Genomic DNA, 10,360 nt, shown 5'->3' with positions numbered 1-10,360 from the left:
TAAGTGAAATGAGGGAGATAGTGATACTGTAAAAAAACAAAAAACACCATGAGGCCGATGCACAAGCCGCCATGTTCTCAAAAAAAGTCTACTATGCAAGGCAGTTTTTTGGTGTGTGCCCGTACATGTGTACAAACTTGCTGACCCCCCCCCCCCCCCCAAAAAAAAAAAACCCCCCCCCCAAACCAACCCCAAAACACCCCCCTCCCCCCAAAAACCCCCAAAAAACAAACAAACCCAAAAAACAAAAACAAAACAAAACAAAACCAACAGCTAAACCCCCCCCCCCCCCCCCCCCCCCCCCCCCCAACAACCCAACTACAACAAAACAACAAATAGCAAAAAATAAACACATGAAATTTAATACCAGTGGATAAAAGTGAGCTTCTGTACCTCTAGTACACTTGGTAATGTAATGGATAATAGTAGCTGTGCACAAGGCCCCCGAGTATATCTGAAATAGATGGTATTGCAAGCACGTACGTGCAAGCCATTGGTATTCTAACATGATGTTGTAGTTATTTCATACATCAGGATGTGTTTTGCGCCAACAGTCGGGACTGTGTTCATCAAGTGGAGGTAGGTAAACAGTGTTACTGTGGGGAATCCCTCTCCCCCTCGTTATGTTAAGTTTAAACGTTACTGCTGTTGCTATTGTTCGATGTCAGTTCTCCATTAAGCTACCTTAATTCATTTATTAGTATGTATCAGGGGTCTGGATAAAAGGAATTCTAGTTTTAGCACTGAATTTGTAACGGATTTCTTGAATTGATGGTGAACACGCACTATGGTGACATGAAGTAAATAACAGAGCATGTGTACTCATAATTTACTGCATACAACGAAACCTCGTTATCCCGGACACCCTGGCTTCAGGACAAATAATGTTTGAAGTAAACTATGCATAACAAGATAATACTTCAGATCAATCCGGATAATTGCTATTTCAGACTATTCCTTTAAAAAAACGTACTGTCCGTATTTACGGGGTCCATTATGGTTACTAGAATGTTCGATAGCCTGCTGACCACACTTACCTACATGCCCGAGAACCCATGCGCACCATCTCACCTTCTATCATCTACGACCCCCGCCGTGCTCTAGTGGTAGAGCGTCCGTCCGGAGAGCGGAAGGTCCCGATCCCCGGCCGCGTCACACCAAAAGACGTTTAAAGATGGTACTTGTTGTTACCCTGTCTGGCACTCGAAATTAAGGGGCTAAAACAAGGACTGGTCGGCTCGGAGTCTGTATACTGTGTCTGAGTGGGGTATTCATGTTAAACTGCGGCATGGTATCTCAGTGTGCTAACACTATAAATCGGCATCAGTCCGGACTAATACAAGTTTCTAGGTTTGTCAGCACCATACCCGTGCTCGTGGGTTTCACTGAAGTGGAAAAACGTCTGAGACCTGCATCACTTTTGGCTTTCCTCCCACATTAAGCTGACACGCCGCGATATAACTGGAATATTGTTAAAAGCGGCGTTAAACCCAACTCACTCACTCTATCATCTACAGTTTGTATTTATGTACAAAGCGAAACCTCGCCAGTGCGGATCCTGTTAATCCGAAAGGATAGCCTTCTGGACCATTACTTCTTGGACATTTGATGTGCAGAGTTGCCTCCCTTTATCGTGTTAGGATCCGCACACTGTTGGCATAAATGCCAGATGCGCCCTGATTCTTATCCTTGTTCTGTCAACACCGCACCTGTGATTTAATCAAGGAGGTATAGTCTACACAATGCGTCACTATGCTGGAATATAGCTAAATGTGGCGTCAACCAATACTCACCCGCATTTGGTTGACACACGGTTGAAGTCATCACATCACCTGATAACTGAAACTAGTACTACTTATACATTTCACGCGCTTGACCTATTTGGCTGATTGAAATAAGCTACGCACTCGTGACAGCCTCTCTAGTCTACTGCTACAATTATACAGCAAGTATCAACTACGACGTACGTTAATATTATATTGTACACTGTGAAACAAAGGGCCATAAGCCTTGGCACAGCCCGCAGACACAGCGGCCGATAATAATTGTCCAGTACCTTATGCCAGTTTGATAGTGCCAGCTCACTAAGATATCACTAAGATACCTCACTCAGACAGTATATCGTTTCCAAACCGACCGGTCCTTGTTTTGTCCCTCTAATGCCGAGCGCCAGGCAGGGTATCAACAAGTATTACAGTTGAACGTTGTTTGGTGTGACGCGGCCAAGGATCGAACCTAGTTTTTGACATTTTGTCTATGCATGGGGTCTATTTATGATATATCAGGTGTATATATAAGTTCAGCCTTTATCTTTGACGTTTCACTACAACGAGAAGGGACATTTTATATGGCTACACCTTACGAAGGTACGTTCAACAAGATTGCTCTACTACGTGGGGTGGCTGAATAGTTCCGAGCCTATGATGGACTGCGTTGATGGACTGCGTCAGTGGCACAGGAAGGACCATCATCCTCTAATGTTTCCGCTGCTCACTTCAGTGGCACAGGAAGGACCATCATCCTCTAATGTTTCCTCTGCTCACTTCAGTGGCACAGGAAGGACCATCATCCTCTAATGTTTCCGCTGCTCACTTCAGTGGCACAGGTAGGACCATCATCCCCAAATGTTTCCTCTGCTCACTTCAGTGGCACAGGTAGGACCATCATCCTCTAATGTTTCTGCTGCTCACTTCAGTGACACAGGAAGGACCAGCATCCTCTAATGTTTTCGCTGCTCACTTCAGTGACACAGGAAGGACCATCATCCTCTAATGTTTTCGCTACTCACTTCAGTGGCACAGGTAGGACCATCATCCCCAAATGTTTCCGCTGCTCACTTCAGTGGCACAGGTAGGACCATCATCCTCTAATGTTTCCGCTGCTCACTTCAGTGACACAGGTAGGACCATCATCCTTTAATGTTTCCGCTGCTCACTTCAGTGGCACAGGTAGGACCATCATCCTCTAATGTTTCTGCTGCTCACTTCAGTGGCACAGGAAGGACCATCATCCTCTAATGTTTCCGCTGCTCACTTCAGTGACACAGGAAGGACCAGCATCCTCTAATGTTTTCGCTGCTCACTTCAGTGACACAGGTAGGACCATCATCCTCTAATGTTTCCTCTGCTCACTTCAGTGGCACAGGAAGGACCATCATCCTCTAATGTTTTCGCTACTCACTTCAGTGGCACAGGAAGGACCATCATCCTCTAATGTTTCCGCTGCTCACTTCAGTTGCACAGGTAGGACCATCCTCCTCTAATGTTTCCGCTGCTCACTTCAGTGGCACAGGTAGGACCATCATCCTCTAATGTTTCCGCTGCTCACTTCAGTGGCACAGGAAGGACCATCATCCTCTGTTTCCGCTGCTCACTTTAGTTGCACAGGTAGGACCATCATCCTCTAATGTTTCCGCTGCTCATTTCAGTGGCACAGGAAGGACCATCATCCTCTGTTTCCGCTGCTCACTTTAGTTGCACAGGTAGGACCATCATCCTCTAATGTTTCCGCTGCTCACTTCAGTGGCACAGGAAGGACCATCATCCTCTGTTTCCGCTGCTCACTTTAGTTGCACAGGTAGGACCATCATCCTCTAATGTTTCCGCTGCTCACTTCAGTGGCACAGGAAGGACCATCATCCTCTAATGTTTCCGCTGCTCACTTCAGTGGCACAGGAAGGACCATCATCCTCTAATGTTTCCTCTGCTCACTTCAGTGGCACAGGAAGGACCATCATCCCCAAATGTTTCCGCTGCTCACTTCAGTGGCACAGGAAGGACCATCATCCTCTAATGTTTCCTCTGCTCACTTCAGTGGCACAGGAAGGACCATCATCCTCTAATGTTTCCTCTGCTCACTTCAGTGGCACAGGAAGGACCATCATCCTCTAATGTTTCCGCTGCTCACTTTAGTTGCACAGGTAGGACCATCATCCTCTAATGTTTCCTCTGCTCACTTCAGTGGCACAGGAAGGACCATCATCCTCTAATGTTTCCTCTGCTCACTTCAGTGGCACAGGAAGGACCATCATCCTCTAATGTTTCCTCTGCTCACTTTAGTTGCACAGGTAGGACCATCCTCCTCTAATGTTTCCGCTGCTCACTTCAGTGACACAGGAAGGACCATCATCCCCTAATGTTTCTGCTGCTCACTTCAGTGGCACAGGTAGGACCATCCTCCTCTAATGTTTCCGCTGCTCACTTCAGTTGCACAGGAAGCCGCATTATCCCTTAATATCGACACCATGTCCGCATGGATGGCAGTTGGGAATAGAGACAGCGCGATAGCCAATCTTGTCCATTTTCACCCACACAGGATACCGAGTCACTTTGATGACTGCACACATATGATCAAATATGCTGTGACTGGTTGTGTTTTTTGTTCAAATGCAGGCTGAGGGCATGGGAAGTTTTGTAGTTTTACATCAAATTGTCGCATCCTTCGTAGTGAGGCACACAACTTTTCAGCCACCAGGTATATCGGCCTCTGTCTGTAACGTGAGTGTGCAAGCCTTCGTAGTGCCTCGGAATACGCCAGTTACTTGCGATCAAGCACAGTGTCGATGCATGCCTAGCATCAAGCATCAATTTGTCGAGGTGCATTTTTGCTCTATGAAAAGGGCAAATCGTGGGTGTAGGTGCACCAATGGCAATTCCCAAATTTTCATTTTTAATTGACTTTGGGTCCGCAGATCAGCATTTGTATTTGTTAACGATTAATTGCAACACATAAAATCATTATATAATTATTCTTTTTGTTTCAGTGACGTAGTTAGGTGAGCATGCGCAAGGTTGTCATAGACGCCGACACAGGAGTGGATGATGCTGTGGCCATCATGTATGCCTTCTCCTCCCCAAATATTGAGGTCCTCGCTATAACGTGTACGTGGGGAAACACTAGTCTGGAAAACAGTTGTCGAAACGCAGCTCGAGTCGTAAACCTTTGTGGAAAACAGGTGCGTCACAGATGGGAGATACCCTGTGGAGATTGTTGGATAAAATTGGTCCCTTGTAACCTATGCTTTTTACGGAAGCCTCTCTCTGCCATGGTAAAACTATACGTATAGTTCCCTCACAATAATTTTGCATTCCCTTAGCTATTGTCCTGTGTTCTATTGTAATAATGTCTGAGCAAACGCGAAAGTTATCGCGAGGGAACCGGTAGTTAAGCGAGGGAACGGAACAGTACAGCGAATTAACACTAGATATATTTATAAGGTGGACATCCGGGTGAGAATAGGTGTCAGCAACCCATGCTTGTCGTAAGAGGCGACTAACGAGATCGGATGGTCAGCCTCGCTGGTCTTTCCAGACTCGATTATTTCCATTACATTGCTTGTTACATGGCTTGAATATTGCCGAGTGCGGCGTTAAACAACAGACAAACACTAGCGGGTTGTTATTACCTGCTCGTGCATGTCCACCAACCAATACACTAGCGGGTGTCTCACGAGCTGATTGGCCTTAACACACCCAAGTTTCGAAGTCGATGTTGTAACGCCGAATTATTGTAAAATACCGCTTCATACGCATGTACCGAATTTATTATTACCAGCCCAAAGTAATATAGATGATGTTTAATTGTGGTTTTGAAACTGGCTGCCGGCTTGAGGGACGTGATTAGAATTGGTCTTTTTCGAGTGAAATTTACTAGTCTAGTCACGTGCATTTGACAAATGTATAAACCTGAAACTGGCTGCCGGCTTGAGGGACGAGATTAGAATTTGTCTTTTTCGAGTAAAATTAATTAGTCTAGTCACGTGCATTTGACAAATATATGAACCTGATATATGCATATTGGTTAAACTACTTCCGGATGGGGATGTTGGTGGTGGGTGATGAAAAACTGCATCACGTTGATTGTTTCGTAAAGACAGTCACCCAGCTTACTACACTGCCTATACAGGATACAAAGGGACATAACACTGAGAGGGAACCAGTTAAAGAGGTTTCGTGATCCACGTTCTTGGGTGACTGGTGATGGTTGTTGACACGTGTTTGGTGATGGCTGTTGACACGTGTTTTTGGTGATGGCTGTTGACACGTGTTTGGTGATGGCTGTTGACACGTGTTTGGTGATGGCTGTTGACACGTGTTTGGTGATGGCTGTTGTCACGTGTTTGGTGATGGCTGTTGACACGTGTTTGGTGATGGCTGTTGACACGCGTTTGGTGATGGCTGTTGACACGCGTTTGGTGATGGCTGTTGACACGTGTTTGATGATGGCTGTTGACACGTGTTTGGTGATGGCTGTTGAATGGATGATAATAAAGAAGACAGACTTGCTTGCAGGATGAAACGAATCCACCGAAGACATTTTTGGAGGGAAACCAACATATACAAACTGTTTCGTCATCTGCATTTAAGGAGAAATACAAATAACCACCCACACTAAGTTTCACAAATGTTGTTCACATATTTTTCACAAGGACAGTGTTGTTTCTTACCGTCGAGTCTATTAACAAATACATTTCAGAAACAAAAGCAGAGATCAATTTGGTTATTTATAGAACCACTCTAAATCACATGCAATTCTATATTAACTTATATTTTTAATGACCTGACATATATTTCGACCACTGTTATCTGTCACAAGCGTTGAAGTGAACACGTGCCGTTTATTTACCAAGGTACCTATCTACTGCGGAAGCGACCGAGCCCTTCATGGGCTGGTCCCAGATTTGAAACCTGATCGGTTCAGGGTTCATGGCGTCGATGGTCTTGGCAACGTCGATTGGGAGGATACCGTCGACACTGACGTCTTTCAACATGAAAACGCTGTTGTAGCGTTGACAAAAATGGCCAAACAACACCCTGGTAAGTTGAGTGAGTGAGTGACACCGTTATTAGGAATCTTGCATTTTTGTGACAGAAGGGGAAACCAACAACGGCTTCGAACACTGTGCTCACGTTAGGTTTGAATTCGCGCCCTGTCGCCAGGCCAACAAGTGAAGTACATCTAAGACAGGTACATCTATTACAATGTATATGTGATTTGTCGAAATCGCTCAGTAATGACCAACTGGCTGAAATAACAATCCAGTTCGTTCACCATACTGTTAGATCGCAAATCGATTTTCAAGGTGCTTTGTCGTTTTTCCCGATTGTTTTCTTATCGTTATCCGGAATACTTGGTGGTCGTTTTTCCCAGTACATGATCGTCGTGTATTCCGTGTTCTTTCTTGACGTTATCCAGAATACTTGGTCGTCGTTTTTCCCAGTACATGATCGTCGTTTTTCACCCGAGTACTTTCTTGTTTACCAGAGTGCTTGATCATCTCGTAAGTGACAAGCAAACTAGATGTATGTTCCAGCTATTCCCTCTTTTGGTGTGCAAACTCAACAAATAACAACTTTTAGACAAAACTTATTTGCTTCATTGGTAGGCTTGGTCGTGTACATAACCTTACAAAAATCATACAGCGCTACGGGTGTCGTAACATGCTTACCTTTTAAGGTGCACGGGTGCCCGTCTTCTGAGGGGTCGCAGTTTGCTGTGTAGAGTTGTGGCCATGAGGTGTTACAGAAAGCTGTGTCCGTGGATTCGAATCCCAGATTCCCCCTGATTATGTTTGTTGGTCCATCAGTACCATGCCCGCGCCCTGTAAACGTTTAAAACTTACATCACTCGGGCCTGACATACAGCCTGTGTTGAACCCAAACTCCTACTTTTTAACATAGAGTTCCGGTAGCTGCTGAGCTTGCTCCGTAGTCCGAGGCCCACGTTATGAAGTGTAACTTCACATTAACAGTACATTCTCCAACTGAGGCCGGGTTGCTATCATTCCGTCAATCATGACTCTATTTCATCTCTGTTCAAGTATCCTCCCACCCACATGCTTCAGTTGAAATGTTCAAGAGTTAAAATTCATCCTTGCTAAACTGAATTATGACCGATACCACGTCTGCTTCTATTCACAGGTGAAATCTCACTGGTGACACTGGGCTCACTGACAAATGTTGCGTTGGCGATCAACTTGGACCCAGACTTTGCTGCCAGCATAAAGGATATGTACATCATGGGGGGAAATATAGATGGTATTGTATTGTTTTTTATGTAATTGAAGTCAATATATAATCTTCCAACGTTCCTTTCGAAAACTCGCTGACTTGGTAGATGCATGTCATCGATCCCAAATGCGTGGATCGATGCTCATGATATCAATCACTGGCTTGTCTGGTCCAGACTCTATTATTTAAAGACCGCCGTCATGTAGCTGGAATATTGCTGAGTGCGGCGTTAAACAACCAACCAACCAACCTTTCGGAAACACTATTGGTGGTCTGGAGTGAGTCGCTCCCGATGTCCCTTGGTTTGTCAGTCAGTACTCTTGCTCTGTAACATTACTTACATATACGTCTCTATCTTTAATAATTGGAATAATGATAACTAATAGTTCTCCTATTAGCATTCGTAAAAAGCGCTGAACTCTAAACTCGTGTATGCTAAAAGCGCAACAGATGAAAGTAAGTAAAACAAGTAAAGAATTGATGAGACTGACGCCATGTACGTGATGTAAAGAGGGGGATGCAGAGCTGACGGTAAAATGTTTGTATATAGGAAAGAGGCAGACATGAGATCATGTCATGGGTGATTATTATTATTATTATTATTATTATTATTATTTGTTTGGAACTTGAGGTCTTGGCGAACATGTTCTGAAGGAGTTCAACTTTAGTCTGGACCCGGAAGTAGATGACCTTTGCCTCAGCAATATGAAGAATATCCACATTCTGTCACGTGACGTTTGCGATATGACGGAATTTACTAAGGTACACAACAAACTTCTAACTCTGCTGTATAGTAACTCTACACATGTTTCCTCAATCCTTTCTTAGACGCACTACCATGCCTTATACTATTACTTCTACTATCACCAGTACTACACTACGTCTTCTGCTACTACTACTACTACTACTACTACTACTACTACTACTACTACGACTCCACCGTCACTGCTACTTCAACGTCTACCTCTTCTGCTAACCTCACCACTACTACTGCTACTACCACAACTACGTCTACTACTACTACCACAACCGCTACTACTACTATGCTACTACTACTACTACTACTATCACTACTACTACCGCCACCGCTCATACTACTACTACTACTACTACTACTACTACTACCTCTTTTACTACCCCTACCGCTACTACGACCACTATTACAACCATCAGCGCTACTACTACTACTACTACTACTACCACTAGTGTAGTCTGAACGACAACCAGCCACGTCTACAAATTTCCATTGATTCCTTATCAGACCATGACACCACGCCTCCAAATGGCAGACTCTCCTGGACACACGTCTGTACACACGCTGTCGACCATCAGCTCGAAACAGGAAAACTCTGCTCTCATCCATGTGACACAGTTTCTTTATTTCGTATAAGCTGTTGACATATTTATCCATTTTATTCTGGAACACATTTAAAAAACAACAACCCAGCCCTCTTCTCTCTCCCTCCTTCCACCCCACCCCCAAATGATTGGTCTCTCGCCTCAAAGACATAACATTTTTTATGTTACAGGAATGGATGATAGAGCAACTAAAAGTGAAAACGGCGAAGGCTAACTTCATTAAACGAATACTCCTGGAGAGGATGACAAGCCCAGTATACATAAATATACGAATATGTGACTTCGCCCTTATGGTTGCTATTGCGCACCCGGAAGCAGTCACAGCAAGCGAAAAGGCACGCGCAGTAGTAGAGCTTTCGGGCAAATCACGGTCTCTTTTGAAATTAGACTGGGGTTTGGAAGATTCAAACGTCACTATGTACAAAAGTCTTCGTTATGACATGCTAATGGACGCCTTCAGGAAATTGCTAAACGACTAAACTTTACGAAAGGACCACCGTCCGGAGTTGAAGATCTTATTTTAAAGGGATTCAAAGTAAATCTAACTATGAGCAATTCTATGATCATGACCCAGGCGATATTTTTCTCCACAGGTTTGAACTGTGTTTACATACATTCCCTTCGCAAATCAGTCAAATGTAATTTATGTTCAAAATTGGAAACATGCTTCCTGAAAACGTCTAGAATTCAGTATTATTGTCAGATGCTAGCTACACCGCTTCATTTACTGGTGTTATAAGATTGTAACAAATGTTAACGCCCTTGTCTCGGGGAGTTGCGTCCCTGCGCCGTGCCGGGAACCTATGATCGTGGGTTCGAATCCAAGATTGGCCCTGATTATGGTTCTTGCTTTGTCAACATGTTAGCTCGTGTGTCAAAATACGCATAAAACGACCCTTTAGTAACTTAAAGCTCCTGACTAATGTAATTCAAGAACCACCAGCAAGTGCGCTATTCCATCTCTTGGAACCAATACAGTGGGGAATTATATG

At 44.3% G+C, this 10,360-nt stretch overlaps 1 protein-coding gene across 1 annotated transcript; it reads left to right on the top strand.

Annotated features, from left to right (window-relative positions):
• The first annotated feature begins 559 nt into the window (after positions 1-559).
• On the top strand, positions 560-9,864 carry LOC124110439 (probable uridine nucleosidase 2). The gene is made up of 6 exons (XM_046469817.2): positions 560-579; positions 4,763-4,954; positions 6,629-6,815; positions 7,920-8,036; positions 8,641-8,771; positions 9,539-9,864. Exons 2-6 carry the CDS (start codon positions 4,781-4,783, stop codon positions 9,845-9,847), a joined length of 918 nt encoding a protein of 305 aa, XP_046325773.2. The 5' UTR covers positions 560-579; positions 4,763-4,780; the 3' UTR covers positions 9,848-9,864.
• Positions 9,865-10,360: the final 496 nt, after the last annotated feature.

Source organism: Haliotis rufescens, unplaced genomic scaffold (genome assembly GCF_023055435.1).
Source record: "Haliotis rufescens isolate VD_foot unplaced genomic scaffold, xgHalRufe1.0.p SCAF_15, whole genome shotgun sequence".
Taxonomy (NCBI): Eukaryota; Metazoa; Mollusca; class Gastropoda; order Lepetellida; family Haliotidae; genus Haliotis; species Haliotis rufescens.
This window is presented reverse-complemented; position numbering and strand designations above follow the sequence as displayed.